This window comes from Oncorhynchus nerka, linkage group LG20, assembly GCF_034236695.1.
Source record: "Oncorhynchus nerka isolate Pitt River linkage group LG20, Oner_Uvic_2.0, whole genome shotgun sequence".
In the NCBI taxonomy this organism is placed as follows: Eukaryota; Metazoa; Chordata; class Actinopteri; order Salmoniformes; family Salmonidae; genus Oncorhynchus; species Oncorhynchus nerka.
Genome location: NC_088415.1, coordinates 19,378,389 through 19,402,502, shown reverse-complemented (window position 1 = coordinate 19,402,502; position 24,114 = coordinate 19,378,389). Strand labels below are relative to the sequence as shown.

General features: G+C 44.9%; 2 protein-coding genes across 2 annotated transcripts in view; both read right to left on the bottom strand.

Annotated features, from left to right (window-relative positions):
• Positions 1-760: 760 nt before the first annotated feature.
• The window catches only part of LOC115101618 (zinc finger and BTB domain-containing protein 46), a 182,685-nt gene continuing 159,331 nt past the window's right edge, over positions 761-24,114 (bottom strand). Inside the window, exons 5-6 of the mRNA XM_065005286.1 lie at positions 3,731-3,906; positions 761-2,469 (exon numbers count right to left, since the gene is read on the bottom strand). Of these exons, the coding sequence (XP_064861358.1) occupies positions 2,035-2,469; positions 3,731-3,906 (611 nt within the window). The 3' untranslated portion in view covers positions 761-2,034. The remainder of the gene's footprint in view (positions 2,470-3,730; positions 3,907-24,114) is intronic.
• LOC115102017 (zinc finger protein 777-like) lies at positions 11,628-14,871 on the bottom strand. Its single transcript, XM_029621500.2, has 2 exons — positions 12,656-14,871; positions 11,628-12,376 (listed from the first exon to the last, which is right to left on the bottom strand). The coding sequence occupies exons 1-2, from the start codon at positions 12,933-12,935 to the stop codon at positions 11,628-11,630; spliced, it is 1,029 nt and encodes a 342-aa protein (XP_029477360.2). The 5' UTR covers positions 12,936-14,871.

The window sequence follows — 24,114 nt, the reverse complement described above, 5'->3', positions numbered from 1 at the left end:
AATAGGTCCATAGTGTGCTTGTGTTGGCATGACTTTTCACCCATCATCATTGTGTATGTAATATATCTCTCTCGCTCATTCTGAGAGGAAATATCTGAAGTAAAGATTTACATTTATGTCATTATGCAGACACTCTTATCCAGAGCGACTTACAGGAGCAATTAGGGTTAAGTGCCTTGCTCAAGGGCACATCAACAGATTTTTCACCTAGTCGGCTCAGGAGGGATTCAAACCAGCAACCTTTCGGTTATGTGCCCAATGCTCTTAACTGCTAGGTTACCTGTCGATCTGTGTCCTCTCTCTGAAAGTAGAGAATTAAGAACACTTACATCTTACATGTCCCTGCATAGTGTTCACGCTCACCCTCTTCTTCTCTGTCTCTCTCATACGACTCTCTCTCCTTCTCTCTCCAACTCCCTCTCTTGCTGAATACACTAATTGTTGTGGCTTGTTTGTAGATATGCTCAACCTTTTGTAATTCTCATCACAGCTCAACAGAAACACATGGTAAACTAAAGTGTGGAAAGAACCAATTGAAAGGCATAGGCAGTGGAGGCTGGTGGGAGGAGCTATAGGAGGACGGGCTCATTGTAATGGCTGGAATTAAATAACTGGAACGGAGTCCAACGTGGTTTCAATATGTTTGATATGGTTCTATTGATTCCATTCCAGCCATTACAATGAGCCCGTCCTCCTATAGCTCCTCCCACCAGCCTCCACTGGACATAGGCTATTATAATCAGCAAACTTTGCACAAGTATTATAATATCCATATATTTATATATCATAACAGTCATGAGGACATACAGTATATATCCTTAAAGGTAGGTGCGGTCACCGAGTTGTGTAGGTAAAATCAGATTGAACATGTAAACCACGGGCTGAGAGCATTTACAGGAGTCTAGTCGACGTTAAAGTGCAAGTCTGTGGCAGTTTCACTCTGCAGGAGACAACGGGCCAACCGCTGCCTGACGGGTGCAACTTTACAATAGATAAAAGACTGTCTCAAACATGACTCGAGACCGTCCTCAAATTAATAGAAACTGTCCCCAAATGAATAGAGACTGTCCCCAAATGAATAGAGACTGTCCCCAAAATAAATAGAGACTTCCCCACAAATTAATAGACTGTCCTCAAATGAATACTGTCCCCCAAAAGAATGAATACTGTCCCCAAATGAATAGAAACTGTCCTCAAATTAATAGAGACCGTTCCCAAATGAATAGAGACGGTCCCCCAAATTAATTGAGAATGTCCCCCAAATGAATGAATACTGTCCCCAAAATGAATAAAGACTGTCTCCAAATGAATAGAGACTGTCCCAAAAATGATTAGAGAATGTCCCCAAATAAATAAAGACTGTCCCCCGACTAAATAGACTGTCTGCAAAATGTCTAGAGTCTGTCCCCCAAATAAATACAGACTGTCCCCAAAATGAATAGACTGTCCCCATAATGAGTAGAGACTGTCCCCAGGTGTAGACACTGTCCCCATAATGAGTAGAGACTGTCCCCAGATGTAGAGACTGTCCCCAGATATAGAGACTGTCCCCAGGTGTAGTGACTGTCCCCAAAGAAGTAGAGACTGTCCCCAAATAGGACTGCATGGCAACAAGACACCACCTTGGTGTTTTCCCAAACTGTTAACAATCCATCGTATCCATGGCAACTGTGACCATAAACAGTCATGGTTCAAAATCAGCTAAGATGTTGAATGAGTCCTCATTGGTCCCAGTGTGATGGAGGTGAACATCTAAACCAATGGACAGACTCTGATATGGTCCTCATCAGAAACAAACAAACGAACAAAACGTTATTTTTTTCTCTCAATCGTTCTCTTTCCGCCATGGCAGTCCTATCATCAGCACAGGGCTCAGCTTGTGTGTGTATGTGTGGTGCGTGTGTGTATGGCATCTGTCAAGGGTTTAGATCATTGTCGGGTAACGCCCACATATCCCACTCAGAGGAAGGCCCATGTACACATGGGTACAGAGAGCTGTGTCTGCCTAAGATCCACAATAGATCCTAAATGATCCTAAGAGATCCAGCTGAAATCCTTCTCGCTCCCATTGTGCTGCTCCCCCTCTGGTGCAGAGGAGTTGCTCTCCTCCTTGTCATTATCCATGGCTCCGTCTCCCTCCGTCATCATCCCTGAGTCATCCTTCCACTTTCCTCCCTCCTCATCCCCCTCTCCCATCATCTCTCCATCCCCTTCCGTCATCATCTCTTCCTCCCCCTCTCCGTCGCCTTCGCACTCCACCTGATCGTTGTGGAAACGGTGGTCGCTGGGATACAGCTCATCTTCGGGCGACATGCCTCCGCCTGCTTCCCGGTTGTGGTCCATGCCCCGTCCAGAACAGTCAACACAGACACCATGGCGACGGGAGCCATGTTTGATTCCAACGCTGGCTGCCGACATGAAGACCCGGCTACAGACCTTACACACATACTTCTTATCTTTACTGTGGACCTGCAGGAGAGATACACACATACTTCTTATCTTTACTGTGGACCTGGAGGAGAGATACACACATACTTCTTATCTTTACTGTGGACCTGCAGGAGAGATACACACATACTTCTTATCTTTACTGTGGACCTGCAGAAGAGATACACACATACTTCTTATCTTTACTGTGGACCTGCAGGAGAGATACACACATACTTCTTATCTTTACTGTGGACCTGCAGGAGAGATACACACATACTTCTTATCTTTACTGTGGACCTGCAGGAGAGATACACACATACTTCTTATCTTTACTGTGGACCTGCAGGAGAGATACACACATACTTCTTATCTTTACTGTGGACCTGCAGGAGAGATACACACATACTTCTTATCTTTACTGTGGACCTGCAGAAGAGATACATACATACTTCTTATCTTTACTGTGGACCTGCAGGAGAGATACACACATACTTCTTATCTTTACTGTGGACCTACAGGAGAGATACACACATACTTCTTATCTTTACTGTGGACCTGGAGGAGAGATAGACACATATTTCTTATCTTTACTGTGAACCTGCAGGAGAGATACAAACATATCAGCACAGATGTTGGCCGAAGACTCTCTAGACGGAATTCTCCGGCATTGCAAAACTATGAGAACTCAAAGCCCTTAATTTTCTTGGTCCCCACATGATCAAATGCTATTTCTAGGGGGTTTAGGGTTCAGGTTAGAATTAGTGTTAGGGTTCGAATTAGGTTTAGGCTTAGGGTTAGGAGCTAGGATTAGTTTTAGGCTTAGGATGAACTGATCCTAGACCATGGCATATCTGCGCTGCTTTAATTACTGCAGTGGACAAAATCATGGTCACAGTGTGTTTCTTCGTAGTCAAACAAATCTACACTGCACAAAAATATAAACGCAACATGTAAAGTCTTCGTCCCTTGTTTCATGAGCTAAAAGAAAAAAGAAAACACCTGTACCATGTCAGATATGGAGTTGAAATGTATTACATTTTGAATTTGCAACCCAATATTACACTTTATATACATCAAAGAAGACTAAAATATAAAACTGTTGGACGTAGTAACATCAGAGTTTGGGCGCGTTTTTTGAAATCATGTTAATTAATTATGAAAAAATTAAATATATTCCACTCATGAGTCCACTAGGTAATTTGACTGTAGGAAAGGTGCTACAGCGAACAGCAGGGCAAGTGCATGACTCAGCTCACTGCTGCACCCCGGTGGCAACTGTCTGCTACTGCACTGTACTCACCAGTGTGTGTCTCTTCATGTGCTCTCTCCTGGTGAACTTCTTGCCACAGATCTCACAGGGGTAGGGCCTCTCGCCCGTGTGGGAACGCATGTGCCTCTTCAGGATACACTGGTGCATGGCAGAGAAACTACAGTAGGGGCACTTAAACTTCTTACGGATCACTGTGAAGTCATTCACTGTGAAGAGAGAGAGAGAGAGAGAGAGAGAGAGAGAGAGAGACAGAGAGAGAGAGAGAGAGAGAGAGAGAGAGAGAGAGAGAGAGAGACAGAGAGAGAGAGAGAGAGAGAGAGAGAGAGAGGGAGGGAGAGAGAGAGAGAGAGAGAGAGAGAGAGAGAGAGAGAGAGAATTAAGGCAATGTGACTTGGCAGAGTTGTTTATTTAAATGGTTTAAAACGTCTACATCAGTTAGATGTGCAATTTGAGTGACAGGTTAAATTGATCAAAGGTTTACAAGATTACAGAGATCAAAATTCAAAAGTGAAACATTGTTTCCGAGGTCAGGCAGATAGCGAGGCTTATATGAACCCCACTTGTACCAAACTAAATGCTAGGTTGGAAGCAAGTGGAAATAATGTGTGAGTTGAGATAAATACAAGAGATGATTCAGACAGCAACATGATATTCTAATGGAGGCGCAGTGATCAGGTGGAACTGTTAGCAGGCATAGTGTGTCTGTGATGGCCAATACAGCACGGCTTGGAACACTGCTTGTCTAATCAGCATCCAGGATCCAAACAACCTGTTTTACAAGATACAATATCAGTACTTGTTGCATTTACAACTTGTCTAAGTCCTATCATCAACTGATTCCAGAAAGTGTATGGCTGTGGATTGACTGCATTGTTTGAATGGAATGTTGGGATATTGGCAGTTAATTTGAAAAAAATGTGTGGAATAATTTCTCTAAAACGGGTTGGCTAGCTAGCTAACAAACATACAATGCAGATAAATTCTTCAAATTCATTATTTTACAGAATATATTATCACACAATATATTATCACAACCATGGTTTGTGGTCAACCACAAACCATGGTTGACCAACTCCCTGATCAAAATGGCTGACCTTCATCCCATCATAAGAAGGTTCATGTCCATTCCAGTATTCTAAATTCTAATTCTATGGTCTTAACAACCCCGATGCCCACCTAAATGTCAGTCAAATTTTCCCTAGCAACTGGTCTGTCTAAATAGGAAGGTATGAATAAACAAAAAACTCAAGACATTATCAACAACAACAACCAGGAAATTGTCAACAATATCCTGTTTACTCCCTGTAGAAGAGGTCTCTCTTTATTCAGGATCTAGTCTATTGGATCACACAAAGAATTACATCTCAAGTAGAGATAGAGAGACATTACATTAGACACGGTAACGCTTGGATAAAGGCCTACAATAGATTTACATATCCATATTACATAATAGATCAACTCAGGGTGAATTAGGCAGGGATCAATACACACAGGTGAGGTCAGATAAAAACAAGGAAGAGATAAATACGTACAAAGGTGAAGTCAGGTAAAAGGGGGAGAGAGGATGGAGAGAGATTACGACACAGCAGGGTTTGGATAATTAAGCAATAAGGCCCGAGGGGGTGTGGTATATGGCCAATATACCACGGCTAAGGGCTGTTCTTACGCCCAACGCAATGCGGAGAGCCTGGACACTGCCCTTAGCCGTGGTATGTTGGCCATATACCACAAACCCCTGAGGTGCCTTATTGCTATTATAAACTGGTTACCACCGTTATTAGAACAGTAAAAAGAAATGTTTGTCATAACCATAGTATTATATGGTCTGATATACCACAGCTTTCAGATAAGCAGCATTCAGGGCTCAAACCACCCAGTTAATAATTGGCTTTATAAACTGGGTGGTTCGAGCCCTGAATGCTGATTGTCTGACAGCCGTGGTATATCAGACCGTATAAAATGGGTAAGACAAAACATTCTTATTCTTTAGCTCCACTCTGCTAAAAGCACACATTGCACATTGTGCATTATTTTCCAGAGAACGCATAGCCCCTCGTTGATGATCTCTTACATGATATCTCCACTTCGCAACATGATTTAGAGTAACAGGTAAACCACAGGAGGAGTCAGGTACTAATGAGATCAACACACCTGAGGTCGAGGACTTGCTGGATATTCACAGAGGGGAAGTCAGGTAAAAGGAGGACAGGACAAACACAGGGTTGCCATGTTGAAAGTTCCTGGAATTTTGCAACCCTACGATCGCATAGTGTAAACAGGACTGTAAAACCACACTGCTGTAATTCAGCTTTTACAGCCTCCACTAAGCCCATCAGATCAAAGTCTGGACAAAAGGTTAAGTAGATGCTCAAGCAGACATCTGTGTGTGCGTGCGTGGACGCCTGTGTGTATGTGTGTGTGTGTGTGTGTGTGTGTGTTTGTCTTATCCGGACTTTGACTATATGTGGCAGGGCAAGAAGCTTAATAGATTGGTTGAGAAGAAACCCCAATCAACATGACAAACAGGCTGTTCACCTGACATAAACAGAATGTGGATTAGAAAGGCTCAGGGAGTCAGAATGGAGAGTATGAATACAACACCTCATCCAGCCTCACACTATACCTACAACTAAAATAATGCTTTTTCCATACTCATACAGTATGCAGATACATATTTTGTACCTGGTTAGACAATTTAGGAAAGGAAAAAGTAAGTGTATAAAATGCAATATTTTATATAGTATGTGTGTACTGTATATTTCTCCATAACTATAACACACAAACACAACAACAAAATAATCAACCTCCCAATGTGTTTTCGTTCACAGTTTATTGATTACAGAATACAAACTACCCTAGAAACATGACACAAATACATATCGATCTTTGATATTTGGAATTAAAAGACAAAAAATACAGTCTAAAATGCATTGTATTTTGGCTCTAAGAATTTACTAAAGAAAATCCCAATATTGCAACCGAAATCCACCTCATTGGCTCTTAACCAGTCTGGTTCACATGAGAGAAGCCTAGCCTGCTTTCCTGTTTGACCATAGGCCAGAACATTCATTCTCTCTGAGGCCAGCTCAGGGACAAGTTCCTTAAACAAGATGACAAGTTCCACTTAACATGTTGGTCTGTTCTCATACCTGGTTATGTGGAAAACACCAAAACGACATATGGGACACGTCTCAAATGACCCCCCAGTCATAATGGTTGAGGCATAGAATTAGGAATTCGAATAGTTTGATAATTGAATAGGATCTGTATAAGGTTCCATGGAAGGGTATGGGTACAGACAGGACACACATTGACCTAGACTGACAAACACAGCTTTAGATTGTCACTGATCTTCGGGGTTTGACACCCGGCTTGCTTTTTGGGTCAGCTGCATTTGTAAAAAGTAGAAATCCAAATGTGATTGAATGAGTGGTTGGTTGATTGGTTTATTGGTTGATGCACTTCCAGAAAATTAGGACATTACAGCTAACTTCCCTATGCAACTGTTACTACAGTCACATCAAACAGACAGAAAAATACGCTTTTTACCTCAGAATGAGGAAGTGGAGGTATTCTAGTATTCTAATTCCTATTTTAGGAGTCCTAGCTCTCAGAGAATAACGTTTGTGGCAAGACAGCATTTTAGTCAGACCACTCAAACACTGTGACAAGTGTATCCTTAAGGACCGCCAGAGAAAGAAAGAGAGAGAGAGCTTTGTGGATCTATAATTCAGTTACTGAAATAGCATCAATCCAATGACCAAATTATACATGCAAAACGCATTCAACGCACCTTGTTTTCATGCAGTAACAAGCAGGAGGAAGACAAACAGTCTATAAGGAATTCCATTTCAGATACAGTAAGTGATATGTTTGTCCTAGTTCCTAGTCCCACCCTGCCATCCACAACCATTATTCCCTGTCTGTAGCCGTACACTAATTCAAACAGTATATCAACCATAGACTGTGACTATGTTACAATGGACACTCTGAACCTCTCAGACAACACCATCTAACCTCCTATCTCCCTCCCCATCTTCTCGCTGTCACTCTCTCTTTCCACTCCTTTTTCCACCCATCGCTCTCCAATCCTCCCCCCTCCGCTCCAATCCTTACCCTTCAATCCTCCCCCCTCGGCTCCAATCCTTACCCTTCAACTTCCTCCCACTTGTTCCTATGACGACAGAGAAGTCATGGCCCTCCTCTGCCCACTTCCTCTTATGTTGTTGTTATCTGGGTTTCTTGGGATGTCCCTACCCTTTACCTTTATTTAACTAGGAAAGTCAGTTAAGAACAAATTCTTATTTTCAATGACGGCCTAGGAACAGTGGGTTAACTGCCTTGTTCAGGGGCAGAACGACATATTTTTACCTTGTCATCTCAGGGATTCGATCTTGCAATCTTTCGGTTACTAGTCCAATATCCTAACCACTAGGCTACCTGCCACCCCAACGTTAACCCAAGGAGGGGTCGTCCCAAGGAGGGGTCGTAGGTCAGTGAGGGCTGGAGCTGAGAAGAGCCAATTACTATTCTCCATCAGCTGGGCTTAAAGAGGGGGTTAGGAGGATTTGGGTCAGCGCACAGAGAGAAAGGAACTTGAATCAACTCTAACCCCACCCCAACCCGCCCGCAAGCATGTCTGTATTGTTTTAAATGGCTTGGTCCTTTCATCTCCACTGATCTAAAAACAACACAGGACGGATGTAGGAAAACATGTCAAATGCCCTTCACAGACACCTGTGTTCACCAGTCAACTTCCTGCATATCATTTATTTTTTATTTAACCTTAATTTACCTTGGCAAGTCAGTTAAGAACAAATTCTTATTTACAATGAAGGCCTACCTCGGCCAAACCCTCCTTTAACCCGGACGACGCTCAGCCAAACCCTCCTTTAACCCGGACGACGCTCTGCCAAACCCTCCTTTAACCCGGACGACGCTCTGCCAAACCCTCCTTTAACCCGGACGACGCTCTGCCAAACCCTCCTTTAACCCGGACGACGCTCTGCCAAACCCTCCTTTAACCCGGACGACGCTCAGCCAAACCCTCCTTTAACCCGGACGACGCTCTGCCAAACCCTCCTTTAACCCGGACGACGCTGAGCCAAACCCTCCTTTAACCCGGACGATGCTCAGCCAAACCCTCCTTTAACCCGGACGACGCTCAGCCAAACCCTCCTTTAACCCGGACGATGCTCAGCCAAACCCTCCTTTAACCCGGACGACGCTCTGCCAAACCCTCCTTTAACCCGGACGACGCTCAGCCAAACCCTCCTTTAACCCGGACGACGCTCTGCCAAACCCTCCTTTAACCCGGACGACGCTCTGCCAAACCCTCCTTTAACCAGGACGACGCTCAGCCAAACACTCCCCTAACAACTGTGCACCGCCCTATGGGACTCCATGATCTCGGCCAGTTGTGATACAGACTAGAATCAAACCAGGGTCTGTAGTGATGCCTCTAGCAGTGAGATGCAGGGCCTTAGACCGCTGCGCCACTCGGAAGCCCAAAAAGCTTTATCAAAACAGATAAAGGAGAGGAACTCCGTGTGCAGAAACATAGATCAATACCTTTCCTCAAATCCAACTAGGCATAATTCAGTGAACGTTACCCTCTCAGGGCTGTTGTATGTGTCACATGGGAACTTATTGTAGGCCTGCTCTGAATGTATGAGGGACCTCTGTTTTTACATCTGACATGTGTTATCTCAATGACACTTCCTGATTTGAAGGTTACAAACAGATTATTGTAGCATTGTTTCAGACTGGAGGGCACTCCGCTCCCAGAACAAACCTCTGATGTTAGTGTACAGAATCAACACTGACAGGGAATGTGTAGTACATATGATTACCTGCAGGTGGTGCTGATGTGTGGTGACTAGGGGTCAGTTTATGAGCAGTTTTAGTGGTATGTAAAGAGTAGGAGATCCAAAATCTCCCTTCCTAATATGGAGAAGAGAGCTTCAGCTGGCGACACAGAGGGAGACAGGGGGCTGTGGGATAGAATAAACACCACAAGAACCCAAGTAGAAGAAAAAAGGTTTCGCTATACACTCTAAGGTCAGTTTGGTGCTTTCCCATTGATGGTTACGATGAGGATTTAACAAAGGTAAGCTGATTCTAGACCTGATTCTACCCAGAGCTATCTCCAACAACAGCACCAACAATGTGATATGAGCACCCCTGATCATTCAATCAATGCAATAAGCAAGTGACAGCTGTACAGAATGACAAACAGACAGACAAACAAACACATATTGATACATAATAAAACAAAGCTGGAACTCAGGTGAGCCGTTACAGTACATTTTCACTGGTCACTTTGCATAGCAATTGTGGTTTTTAAAAAGATGCCTAAAGGCTTCTTCAAAATATAGGCCGCCGCCTACATACACTGTACAGTATTTACAAAAGTATGTGGACACCCCTTCAAATTAGTGGATTCGGCTATTTCAGCCACAACTGTCGCTGACAGGAGCACACAGCCATGTAATCTCCACAGACAAACATTGTCAGTAGAATGGCCTTACTGAAGAGCTCAGTGACTTTCAACATGGCACCGGCATAGGATGCCACCTTTCCAACAAGTCAGTTCATCAAATTTCTGCCCTGCTGCCCCGGTCAACTGTAAGTGCTGTTATTGTGAAGTGGAAATGTCTAGGAACAACAACGGCTCAGCCACCATGTAGTAGGCCACACAAGCTGACAGAACAGGACCACCGAGTGCTGAAGCGCAGAGTGCGCAAAAATGGTCTGTCCTCGGTTGCAACACTCACTACCGAGTTCCAAACTGCCTCTGGAAGCACAAGAACTGTTCGTCGGAAGCTTCGTGAAATGGGTTTCCATGGCCGAGCAGCCACACACAAACCTAAGATCACCATGTACAATGCCAAGCGTTGGCTGGAGTGGTGTAAAGCTCGCCGCCATTGGACTCTGGAGCAGTAGACACATTCTCTGGAGTGATGAATCAAGCTTCACCATCTGGCAGTCCGAAGGACAAATCTGGGTTTAACGAATGCCAGGAGAACGTTACCTTCCTGAATGCATAGTGCCAACTGTAAAGTTTAGTGGATGAGGAATAATGGTCTGGGGCTGTTTTTCATGGTTCAGGCTAGACCCCTTAGTTCCGGTGAAGGGAAATCTTAATGCTACAGCATACAATGACATTCTAGACGATTATGTGTATCCAACTTTGTTGCAACAGTTTGGGGAAGGCCCTTTCCTGTTTCAGCATGACAATACCCCCGTGCACAAAGAGAGGTCCATACAGAAATGTCTTGTTGAGATTGCCATGGAAGACCTTGACTGGCCTGCACAGAGCCCTGCCCTCAACTCTATCGAACACCTTTGGGATGAATTGGAATGTTGACTGCGAGCCAGGACTAATCGCCCAACATCAGTGCCCGAACTCACTAATGCTCTAGTGGCTGAATGAAAGCAGGTCCCCACAGTAATGTTCCAACATCTAGTTGAAAGACTTCCCAGAAAAGTAGAGGCTGTTATAGCAGCAAAGGGGGGACAAACTCCATATTAATGCCCATTATTTTGGAATGAGATGTTTGACGAGCAGGTGTCCACATACTTTTGGTGATGTAGTGTATGTAAAAACCAAACTTTTTATGAAAGATCACTCTTTAATCTTATAAATGTACAAATATTACACCGGTTGTAGAAAATATATAAGTGCTCTAACATATAACCCCAATTGGGCCCACTCAGATCTACTCTCATCCAATGGGAAGAGAGATACCGGTTTAGGGAGGAAGTGATCCTCTTCAGTGCAATGAGACCACAGGTCATTCATCGACATGGGTATAATGTCTTTGTGTGTGCGTGTGTGTGTGTGTGTGTGTGTGTGTGTGTGTGTGTGTGTGTGTGTGTGTGTGTGTGTGTGTGTGTGTGTGTGTGTCTCTGTATGCATCCATGCTCAATCGACCACATTCACATGGTGATGATGATTATTATGGTTGCTATGGGCGTCTACCTTCATCTCATGATGCAAGCCCCACAGTCTCTCAGTAACCCCACCCTGCCCCACCCCAATGCCGACCCCTCTCCCTGACTCTGACTCTACCCCCAGCTGGTAGCACACCTTGACGTGCGTGGCCAGGTTTTTTGGGGTACTGAATGCCTTGGCACAGGCTGGGCAAGAGTGGCCTCTCTCTCTGGAGTGTACGGAGGAGAGGTGTCTGTGTAGATCAGTACGGTCTCTGAACTGTTTCAGACAGTAGGTGCACTGCATCAGCTTCCTCTTGAAGTGGATGGTCTTCTCATGCCGGTCTGCATTGGACTTGAGCGTGAAGGTGGCTGGACACTGGGAGCAGAGGTACCGTGGTGGAAAATGCTCGGCCACCGGGAGGCAATAGAGAGACTGGGAATGAATGAGGCCCTGAGAGTAGGCTTGAGTCTGGTTGTGGTGGTCGGCTAAGGGGCCTTGCGGGTCAGGCCAGTCCAGGGAGAGGGCCGTGAGAGACAGGGTGTGGCGGTACTCGTGCTCCCTGAGATGCTCCAGGCTGCTGAACAGCCGTTTGCACAGGGAGCAGGCCAGCTCCTGTGGCCAAGCAGGCCCCGACAAGGCCCCTCTCCCCCTACCTGCTGACACGTCCACCCTGGACACACCATGCCTCCCTTCAGCCATCTGATCCCTCTCCATGGGAGATGGACCACACTCCAGAACTGAGAGAGAGGAGCAGAAGAAGGAGAGAGAGGGAGGAGGGGAGAATGAGAATAGGGGGAAGAGAGGAGGGGGCAGGAGGGAAAGAGGAGGAGAGAGAGTAAAGAAAGAGTGTGGGAAGGAAAGAGAATGAGAGATAAAGAGGTGAGAACGACCACCACTTATGTCGTGTATCAGAAAAATCATTCCTACCTATACTGTGACAGTGGTGAAATATGGTCTAAGGAATTGATCATGTATATGCTATCTAAAATTAACCCATTCTAGGCCCAATTACGTACCTGTGTTGTATCCCTGCTTAGAATCTTCTTCATCCTGCAACACAGGATGCACAGTTAACACACACAAACACCCTGGCTCCAATGTAATGTATGGATGAATATTCTTTGGGCATGCAGGCAAGGTAAGGCAAGCTGTGAACACACTCACACAGAAAGAGAGAGACACACACACACACACACACACACACACACACACACACACACACACACACACACACACACACACACGCACACGCACACAAACACTTAACACACATAGTTGAATAAACAAAAGGCACATAAAAAGAAGACAAAGTGTTAAAGAGAGAAAAAGTCAGAAAGCAAAAAAATGGTTAATGGATTAATAACTCAAATAAACAAACACATAATTAGAAACATAGATGAAAAAGAGATCAGTGTTTGGGTGTGGTCTGATCTAAGGGCTGTAGTGTGTGGTCTGATCTAAGGGCTGTAGTGTGTGGTCTGATCTAAGGGCTGTAGTGTGTGGTCTGATCTAAGGGCTGTAGTGTGTGGTCTGATCTATGGGCTGTAGTGTGTGGTCTGATCTAAGGGCTGTAGTGTGTGGTCTGATCTAAGGGCTGTAGTGTGTGGTCTGATCTATGGGCTGTAGTGTGTGGTCTGATCTAAGGGCTGTAGTGTGTGGTCTGATCTAAGGGCTGTAGTGTGTGGTCTGATCTAAGGGCTGTAGTGTGTGGTCTGATCTAAGGGCTGTAGTGTGTGGTCTGATCTAAGGGCTGTAGTATGTGGTCTGATCTAAGGGCTGTAGTGTGTGGTCTGATCTAAGGGCTGTAGTGTGTGGTCTGATCTAAGGGCTGTAGTGAGTGGTCTGATCTGAGGGCTGTAGTCTGTGGTCTGATCTAAGGGCTGTAGTGAGTGGTCTGATCTGAGGGCTGTAGTCTGTGGTCTGTGTGGAATTGCAACACAATCACCCATTACTCTTTTTACTGTAAAGTAACAGGTGGAGGGAGAGAGAGAAATTAGGATAAAAAGAGAGAAAGAAATGGAGAGCGAGAGAACGAGAGAGACATAGAAAGAGACGTATTCAATATTTATTCGTATCTCTGGTTGGGGGTTACAGATGAACTTTTGTTTGTTCAACGACCCCTCCCTATGGGTGTGTGTGTGTCATCCCCAAACTAAAGCCTACCCCTCCTCCTCCACCTACACTAACCATCTCTCCCTCCTTGAAGAACAGAACACCATGGTCTGGGCAAACAGATGGCTTGTCCACAGAGATAAAGAGCCTTGTAGGGAGGGAAGTCCACTGAAACCAATTGCTGCTCCGACACACACACACACACACACACACACACACACACACACACACACACACACACACACACACACACACACACGCACACACACACACACACACACGCGCGCACACGCACATGCCCATCCACCCACCCTCACACACCCACCGTGGCAGAATGGAGAAGGTAATTTCTTGACCCTCTTATTGTCTAGCGATATTGATTCTATTCAGTCCTGAAACCTTTCTGTTATGTAAAGCATCTGTAGGACCACATTGTTTCACCAGACCCCTAACATTACATCTATTATCACTGCTAACTACTTCCCATCAACTCTAAACTAGATGTATGCAATCTCGGGTTCTAGATGTAGTCTATGGGCTTTTGTTAAGACATTGTGCATAGGAAAAATCATAGAATTTAAAGGTAATAAAATCATGAAAAAACACCCAGAGGAAATGAGAAAGGAACAAAGACACACAGCCAAGGTTAGACAGACAGGTTAGACAGACAGGTTGGAAAGACAGGTTGGACAGACAGGTTGGACAGACAGGTTGGACAGACAGGTTAGACAGACAGGTTAGACAGACAGGTTGGACAGACAGGTTGGACAGACAGGTTGGACAGACAAATAGATATCACCGGTAATAACACAAGTAATAAGAACAGGAAACACAACAGATTCCACACAGTCAGCTAGAATAGGGTGAACAAAGACACAACACTAGAGGGGCTGTGGAGGGAGATATGACCCCCAGGGGTATACAACCCCCTACCAACCCCACCCCTACTGCCAGGGTATAAAACAGAAGGAGTAGGATGAAGTTGCCCCTGGACACTGATTTCAAGTCAGGTTTACATTCCTCCTCCTCATTGTTAAGGTTATAATCTAGAGAGGATAAACTGATCCTAGATCAGTGTCTTAAGGGCCAACTTCCACCCGGGGTGAGCATGGATGTTTCTGCTTACCTCTGGTGGGAGCTCAGAGGGCTCGGGACCCTCAGGATTCTCTTCTACATTCATATCCAGCTCCTCTGAGCGTGAGTGGAGTGCTGTGCTGGGTCCCCCAGCCCGCAATCCAGGGGCCATCAGGGGCCCGGCCTCAGAGGGCTGCAGGGGGAGTGTGGGCGGACGGAGGAAGGATGGCGGGGGTGGTGGAAGAGGAGGTGGGAGGAGAAGTGGAAGAGGAGAGGAGGAGGAGAAGGAAGCAGCCCCTTGTTTGCTATCAAATGTGGCCCCTGTTGTGGCCCCTGGTCGGATTGTTGCACTTCGGAGGTGCTGCTGCTGGTGGTGGAGGTGGTGGAGGCCTGAGGAGCACAGGAAACGAGGCTCACCCACCCACTCAGGACAAACTGCAACCATCTGTCTGCGTCCACACAACAGCAGCACAGAGAGAGAGGGGGCAAGGGGGCACACTGAGACAGCTGCAGCGCCACGGCTAACCCAACGCAGATAAAAGGAGAGGAGAGGAGGAGGAACGAACAAAAAGACTTGCTCTCCTCTCCTCTGCCAGCAAGGAGGAAAGGTTTAGGAGTACTCTCTGGTACTCTCTTTTCTCTCTCTTTTTTCGTTCATCCTCTCCTTCTCCTTCCACCCACGTGCACGCAGAGAGGACGGACGTGTGTGTGCTTGTGCGATGTTTGAGAAGACGAATGAGGATCTTGTATTGTCGAATATAAAATACTGAATTAGAGCAGCTGTCTATGAGAGCATCCATTTTAGGGAGAGAACCGTAGCGAAGGTAGGTCTAGGAAAACACCCTGCTCCTTCAACTAGCTCTCACAGTCTCACATCAGAATTACACGTTCATCCATGTTTCTCAAGCGCACAATTTTTAAGTTGTTCCAAACATAATATTTCAAAGCGTTTAAAGTTAACTTTAGGCATTATCTCCACATTTTTAAAGTTAGGGTTAAGGTTAGGCATTAACTCTGATTGGTTAAGGTAATGGTTAAGGTTTGGGATAAATCTCAAAATCAACTATCTATCGCTGGATTTGAACATGCAAACTTTGTCAGGAGAGGCAGAAGCTTCCCCATCCGCCATCCATGTCCACAACACCCTAGCAAAACCAAAACCTACTTAAAGGTAACAGCACTGACTTGCATCACGGGTTACCTGGCTGGCTCACTAACATTCAGTATATGAGAGTGTAGCAGACAACTGATTAACACAGTGAACATGGATTGCTGAATCCTTAAAATACCATATCACTCACCCACACATTCACACATATACTGTAGGTGTATCCAAGGTAACACTTCCATAGAGATCCTGGTGCAATGTAAAAGAAAGTGTGTGTGTTTGTGTGTGTGTGTGTGTGTGTGTGTGTGTGTGTGTGTGTGTGTGTGTGTGTGTGTGTGTGTGTGTGTGTGTGTGTGTGTGTGTGTGTGTGTGTGTGTGTGTGTGTGTGTGTGTGTGTGTGTGTGTGTAGTGTCAGGGAGCTTTAAACTGAATGTGTAGAAAACTGTTAATATGAGTGTGTTGGGATGGGAAATAGGGAATACTGTGTATAAGAAGAGTTTCTTTCCAAAATGCTATTTCCACCAGATTTTTTATTAATAGATTTTATGTGTATTAAATGTGCTTTTGTTTCAAAACACTATATCCATTGTTTAGCTAGAATGGAACGTACGTATCCTGTATATTTGACTGTGATACGTGATTGGCTCACCTAGATATCTTCAGATGAATGAACTGTAAATCACTCTGGATAAGAGCATCTGCTAAATGACTAAATGTAGATGTTTTACATACAGATCTCATATTACCTTGAGTCATTTCAAAAAAAGGATAAATGTATGTCACAAATGTATCATTTGTACAGTACTTTATTAAAAATATACTTATTTGTTATATTTGACTGTGTAAAACCTAGCAGTACTACTTATTTCTCTGAGAGTGAGGTGGATATATAGAGTTTAAAAAAACATGATTTGTCTCTCTGTAATGAAACCATCAAGTGATAGATTTCAAACAAATACATGTCATGATTAAATAGTGAGAAAAAAACACCAATCTCTTTCAGAATTTCTTTAAACAACAAAAATCAAATTGACCAACATTTCTGAAAATGGAAAGAAACTCCATATGGTGTTCGTTTATAAATGTGTTGCTGTGTGTGTGTGTGTGTGTGTGTGTGCGTGTGTGTGTGTGTGTGGGCAGTTTTTCAGGGAATGTCTCTAGAGTTATGCAGTGGGTTAGACATCCCTTCCCCTCTTCTCCTCTCCTCAGCGGACACAATCACAAAACCATGAGGCTCCACCATGGACAGATTCCTGGAATGTTCAACTGCCGCTCCCTCCACTCCCACTTACTGTAGACACACACATACACACATACACACATACACACACTCTCCATTTCCGCCCTACCCCAGGCATTGTCAGTAGGGGAGGAGAAAAGTGGGGTGAAATGGTAGGAGGAAGGGATGAGAGAGCGAGAGCGAGAAACGAGAGAGCAAGAGAGCAAGAGAGCGAAAGAGAGACAGAGTGAGCGAGACAGAGAGAGACAGAGAGAGAGAGAGAGAGAGAGAGAGAGAGAGCACAAGAGAGAAAGAGACAGAGACATGAAGCAGATCAGACCAGGGTTGAAATGAATGTGGTGTAATAGCAGATCAGAATTCATGGGTGTTCCCTGATATCAGGAAAAGCTTATTGATACCTACCATTGGTCAGTTCCGGTGTTATGAGACTGATGGTTTCTCGACACAGATGATTTGATTATATAGTAGGCTAAGATAACTAACCTGGCAGGTTAGGTGAATTAGCGTGGCAGGTTAGGAGACTGAGGACAAAGGTTAGGAAAATAGCTAGGTTTAGCTACAATGCTACAGTTGTCAACAACTGCTGTCCCCGGCGTGGAACATACGACCACGGAACAATGGTGAGCAGTAGTGGATGGATCAAGAAATGCCCGATATCAGAAGGCACCCATTATTGCAGTTTGGAATTACACCCTCCTCGTTAAAATACATGTGTATTTAAATATTTGTATTTCAAATATAAATGTTCATATTTTTCAAATATATCTGAAATGTATCTGAAAGTAATTGAAATACAGCAAATAATATTTGAACCCAGGTGTGAAGCAGAAGGGTTGAAGAAGAAGGGTGGTTGACTGGGGCAAGGGTCAAGGGTCAAGGGGCAGAAAAGGGACACAAAGGTAGTAAACGTGGGCCTCTAACGTTTCCCCCCACAATACAGTTAAGTACATCACAAAGGACTAGCTAGAAGGGTTTCATATGGGACATATACAGTATAGTGCAATGCACTACTATTGTAACTAGATATTAGCACAGTATTCTGTAATTACTATGTTACCATGTGCTTTCTAGATAATTATCAGGTGTGTTTGGGGATTGTAAGATAAACAACACTGGTACCTAAAACTGCTAAGTAAGGTGATATAATTAGAGAATTAACAGACAGAATTTCTGTTTTTCCAGAAGGTGAATTATACATTGTGAAGGGGTTAGCATGATTTTGACAGCATCTTACAAGTAACATTCTGAATTTCATATTACAGTACACCTACTGTAACATAAATACGGCATCAAAGCAAGTACTGTGTAATGACATACAGTACAGTTCTGTAAAATGTACTGTTTTATACTGTAAAAAAGTCAATGCTACCATAATCGGAATTAATGAATGAATGGGTTAATTAAATTTGTTAAGGGGAGGCGTTTGTATATTACAGTAGTTTACTGTAATTACAAGGTATTGGTACAAGCAGATTGGCTGCTAAGTAAAGTGTTGACAAACATTACAGCATATTAATGAACATTTGTTTTGTATCACTTGCACTTCTAGAGGCCTTAACAAAGGCTTACAGCATTCTCACTCAACAAATATAGCCTCTTACAAGGTACGCCTCAAAATATGGTAATGAGAGAAACAACAATACCATACACCCACTAGTGATCAAAAGTTTTTTTGGTGCTCCAAAGCTATGGTACAGTACTGTATTCTGTTGGGTGGAATGACAGTGCCATTCGAAATACAGAAATTCTACCCCACCCACATTTTGTCCCCACAATGCACCATCATTTAGAGTATGATGCAGTAAAACATTTCAGAGTATTTTAAACATTTTTTGTATAATTGACAGTTTTCCATTACAGTATAGCATTACACGGGCCTGGTGTTCGTGCGTACATGTGACCAAGGTCCGGCTAAACTGACCCTTCAGCTGTCAAGAGGTTAAAGGGCAAAGGGGTTCCTAAGTCAGCACTTTTAGCAAGGATGTCAAGTCAACAAGTGTCCCTACTTGTCAAGTGTCCCTACTTGTCAAGTGTCCCTATTTGTCAAGTGTCCCTACTTGTCAAGTGTCCCTACTTGTCAAGTGTCCCTACTTGTCATGTGTCCCTACTTAAGGGATCACCAGACACGAAGGGTTAAACCAGAAACAACTCAAAGGGTTAAGTGTTTAAGTGTTCATTCTGAGTGATTAAGCTTAGGGATATGGTTTGGGGAAGGCTGAAAACCAAATCATTTGAAACAAACCGCTGTTTCCATCAACAATCATCAAGTATTCTCACAGTAGCCGAGGGCGGAAGACACTAACACCTGTTTAGGCGAGGTGCTGGCTAGCGGAGTTTGAAAAAGAAAAGGAGGGCCTCACACTCTAGGAGCTCAGATGCAATCATTTAATAACCACTGTTTCCACAGCCATGCTGTCTTCATCAGGGTATATTGAGTAACAATGCGGGTCACTAGTTTATATAGAGTTTGAAAGGACACACACAGGTGTCTATAATCATGGCCAGCTGTGGCTTGATTTCATTGGTTGATTTACAGATATAAATAGAACATGTAAAAAGAATGAATGGATAAATATGATCATAGATACAACTTGGCTGCATAGGCCTACAAAACATTATTTACAATAGATGACAAAAACACAAGAATCACAAGAATGGCTTCAGATCAAAGACTACATTGAGACCTCGAAGGGAGCAAGGGTCTTTAAATTAAAGATCCAGGCAGCCTCTCGTTTTAACAGCCAATTGTCAAGGTCACCCCCTCTCCTAGGGAGGGTGATCTGTTTTATGCCGATATAGCAAAGGACCAACATAGAGTGGTTCACTTCCAAAAAGTGGGCCGCAAATGGGTACATCGAGTTTTCCACCTAATGGTGCTACGATGCACAGAGATTCTTACTTTTAGTTTGCTCTTCATTTTGCCCACATCATTTTTACCACAAGGACAAGTTATAAGATAAATAACTGCCTTAGTGGAACACGTGATAACACCTTTGATTGGGATCTGTTTGCCTGTTTGGGGGTGTTTGAAGGATCTACATTGGTAAGTGCCATTGCATTGAGCGCAGCCATTACACTTGTAGTTTCCACCTGGCGCAAGGAGACGTTGTGTGGGGATATTTTGGGTATTTTGGGTATTTTGGGTATTTTGGGATGGTAAATCAGAGGTTACCAATTCATCTATGAAAGCACGACCAAGCGAGGGTCCGGAAACATATTACACATGTTTGTGAACGATTCCCTTAAATTGTTCAGAGCACATTGAATAGCGCGTAGTGAGAACGCAAGAATCCTTCTTTTTGCGAGACTTTCCTTGAAAGAGATCATGTCTTGATTTGTTTTGTATTTTCTCAACGGCAAATCTGACCATTTTTGTACCCACTTTCCTTGAATTTTCTTTGCATCACAGCCATGGTTCTGTGGAAATATGATTGTTTTTTGCAAATGATTTTGATTGGACAGAATTGGCTGTAGGGCAAACAGTTGTTCAAAGGAAGTGGGTGACAGCTATCAACCCTCAACAAACTGTTACAATCAGTGCGTTTCCTGTAAATATCTGTGTATAGAACATTATCCTCACACAAAATCAAAAGATCAAGGTAACTTACTTTACTTGTTGTGTGTCAGATTGCATAGTGAATCTCAGGTGCTCAGAACAAGAGGTAAGAAGCATGGAATGCCTGGAGCTGTTTTGTATCATAAAACCAAAATATCATCAATGTACCGTTTCCCAAAAATGTTTGTTGCTGAGAGGATTGAGAATCGACTGTTTCTCCATGTAACCTGCATACACATTTGCAAAGTTAGGGGCCATAGGGGGTCCCATAGCAGTACCCTTCATTTGGATAAAGAAATAGTTTTGAAATATGAGTACCATTTCAGCCAATGTTCTAATGCATGCACTTGAGGGTTGTTCATTTGGGTAACATAACAAAAGAAAATACTGCCATCGGCTTCAATACTGCCATCGTGTGGAATATTAGTGTATAACGACTCAACATCAAAAATAACGAACAAAGTATTCTCAGGGAGAGGATCAAGAGATTCAATGATAGAGATCATACTGCTAGTGTCCTTTGCTAACATTAGCTAGCTAGCTAATGACGATACACCATAGTAGTGGGTCTGCAAAATCAAGTAAATAATACTGAACTCATGACAAAATCATGTTTTGACATTTGAATGGATATTGTCATTTTGATTGTTTTTTGCTTAGTGACATTGTGAATATAATCTTTTTGGCTTTTAACTCTGGTTTAACTAGCTATATATCTAATCAGGTTTCTGCACGAGAAAATTTGCGAAGTCCCAAATTCTTGCGAGATACTGCAAGAATTTGCTCACTCAAAGATACGGAGCCTCAGAAAGACCCCTCGCCGATTAGGAGCCACGCCCTTCAAAAATGTTCTTGTTTTCCTACCTTTTCAGGACTATTTGGGTGAATTATTAGGACATTGCAGTCCTGATCGTGTAGGAAAACTAGTACACACACACACACACACACACACACACACACACACACACACACACACACACACACACACACACACACACACACACAGTTGTGATAATGGCAGCAATGGCTGGTGAAATGGGGCAGGTGACCTCGCACTACTACTCTGCTCGATGAATCAATACTTTCCCAAAGATTGAAATAACTATGCTTTGAAGTTAAAGAGGTGGAGAGGTGGGGAGGTGTTATGGAGAGGCAGGCTGAAGGAATGAGAGGTGGAGAGGTGGGGAGGTGTTATGGAGAGGCAGGCTGAAGGAATGAGAGGTGGAGAGGTGGGGAGGTGTTATGGAGAGGCAGGCTGAAGGAATGAGAGGTGGAGAGGTGGGGAGGTGTTATGGAGAGGCAGGCTGAAGGAATGAGAGGGAGAGGTGGAGAGGAAGGGGAGAGAGGTGGGGAGTGTTATGGAGAGGCAGGCTGAAGGAATGAGAGGTGGAGAGGTGGGGAGGTGTTATGGAGAGGCAGGCTGAAGGAATGAGAGGTGGAGAGGTGGGGAGGTGTTATGGAGAGGCAGGCTGAAGGAATGAGAGGTGGAGAGGTGGGGAGGTGTTATGGAGAGGCAGGCTGAAGGAATGAGAGGTGGAGAGGTGGGGAGGTGTTATGGAGAGGCAGGCTGAAGGAATGAGAGAGTGGAGAGGTGGGAATGAGGTGGGGAGTGTTATGGAGAGGCAGGCTGAAGGAATGAGAGGTGGAGAGGTGGGGAGGTGTTATGGAGAGGCAGGCTGAAGGAATGAGAGGTGGAGAGGTGGGGAGGTGTTATGGAGAGGCAGGCTGAAGGAATGAGAGGTGGAGAGGTGGGGAGGTGTTATGGAGAGGCAGGCTGAAGGAATGAGAGGTGGAGAGGTGGGGAGGTGTTATGGAGAGGCAGAAGGAATGAGAGGTGGAGAGGTGGGGAGGTGTTATGGAGAGGCAGGCTGAAGGAATGAGAGGTGGAGAGGTGGGGAGGTGTTATGGAGAGGCAGGCTGAAGGAATGAGAGGTGGAGAGGTGGGGAGGTGTTATGGAGAGGCAGGCTGAAGGAATGAGAGGTGGAGAGGTGGGGAGGTGTTATGGAGAGGCAGGCTGAAGGAATGAGAGGTGGAGAGGTGGGGAGGTGTTATGGAGAGGCAGGCTGAAGGAATGAGAGGTGGAGAGGTGGGGAGGTGTTATGGAGAGGCAGGCTGAAGGAATGAGAGGTGGAGAGGTGGGGAGGTGTTATGGAGAGGCAGGCTGAAGGAATGAGAGGTGGAGAGGTGGGGAGGTGTTATGGAGAGGCAGGCTGAAGGAATGAGAGGTGGAGAGGTGGGGGAGGTGTTATGGAGAGGCAGGCTGAAGGAATGAGAGGTGGAGAGGTGGGGAGGTGTTATGGAGAGGCAGGCTGAAGGAATGAGAGGTGGAGAGGTGGGGAGGTGTTATGGAGAGGCAGGCTGAAGGAATGAGAGGTGGAGAGGTGGGGAGGTGTTATGGAGAGGCAGGCTGAAGGAATGAGAGGTGGAGAGGTGGGGAGGTGTTATGGAGAGGCAGGCTGAAGGAATGAGAGGTGGAGAGGTGGGGAGGTGTTATGGAGAGGCAGGCTGAAGGAATGAGAGGTGGAGAGGTGGGGAGGTGTTATGGAGAGGCAGGCTGAAGGAATGAGAGGTGGAGAGGTGGGGAGGTGTTATGGAGAGGCAGGCTGAAGGAATGAGAGGTGGAGAGGTGGGGAGGTGTTATGGAGAGGCAGGCTGAAGGAATGAGAGAGAGGTGGGGAGGTGTTATGGAGAGGCAGGCTGAAGGAATGGGGAGGTGTTTATGCAGAGGCAGGCTGAAGGAATGAGAGGTGGAGAGGTGGGGAGGTGTTATGGAGAGGCAGGCTGAAGGAATGAGAGGTGGAGAGGTGGGGAGGTGTTATGGAGAGGCAGGCTGAAGGAATGAGAGGTGGAGAGGTGGGGAGGTGTTATGGAGAGGCAGGCTGAAGGAATGAGAGAGGGAGAGGTGGGGAGGTGTTATGGAGAGGCAGGCTGAAGGAATGAGAGGTGGAGAGGTGGGGAGGTGTTATGGAGAGGCAGGCTGAAGGAATGAGAGGTGGAGAGGTGGGGAGGTGTTATGGAGAGGCAGGCTGAAGGAATGAGAGGTGGAGAGGTGGGGAGGTGTTATGGAGAGACAGGCTGAAGGAATGAGAGGTGGAGAGGTGGGGAGGTGTTATGGAGAGGCAGGCTGAAGGAATGAGAGAGGGAGGGAAGAAGAGGAGACTGTAAAAGAGGGAAGGGGTGAGGAAGGGGTGAGGAAGGGGTGAGGAAGGGGTCGTAGGAGAGACAGAAGAAGGGAGTGTGAAGGAGAACCTGGGGGAGGGATAGAGGGTAGGTTGTACTGAGGGGAGAAAGCAGCAATCCGTCCAACTCACTAGGCTTGTCCTTCCCTCAGTGCTCTGAAGAACATCATGTTTGTTTATTTTCATCTCTCTTTTAAAGAGAGAG

What these genes read in the sequence shown, in the direction of transcription:
- LOC115102017 (XM_029621500.2), bottom strand. Translation starts at nt 12,935, where the DNA reads ATGTGCCTTTTGTTTATTCAACTATGTGTGTTAAGTGTTTGTGTGCGT. An exon ending in TAAGCAGGGATACAACACAG is followed by an intron (nt 12,377 to 12,655) that starts GTACGTAATTGG and finishes CCTCTCTCTCAG; the next exon opens with TTCTGGAGTGTGGTCCATCT.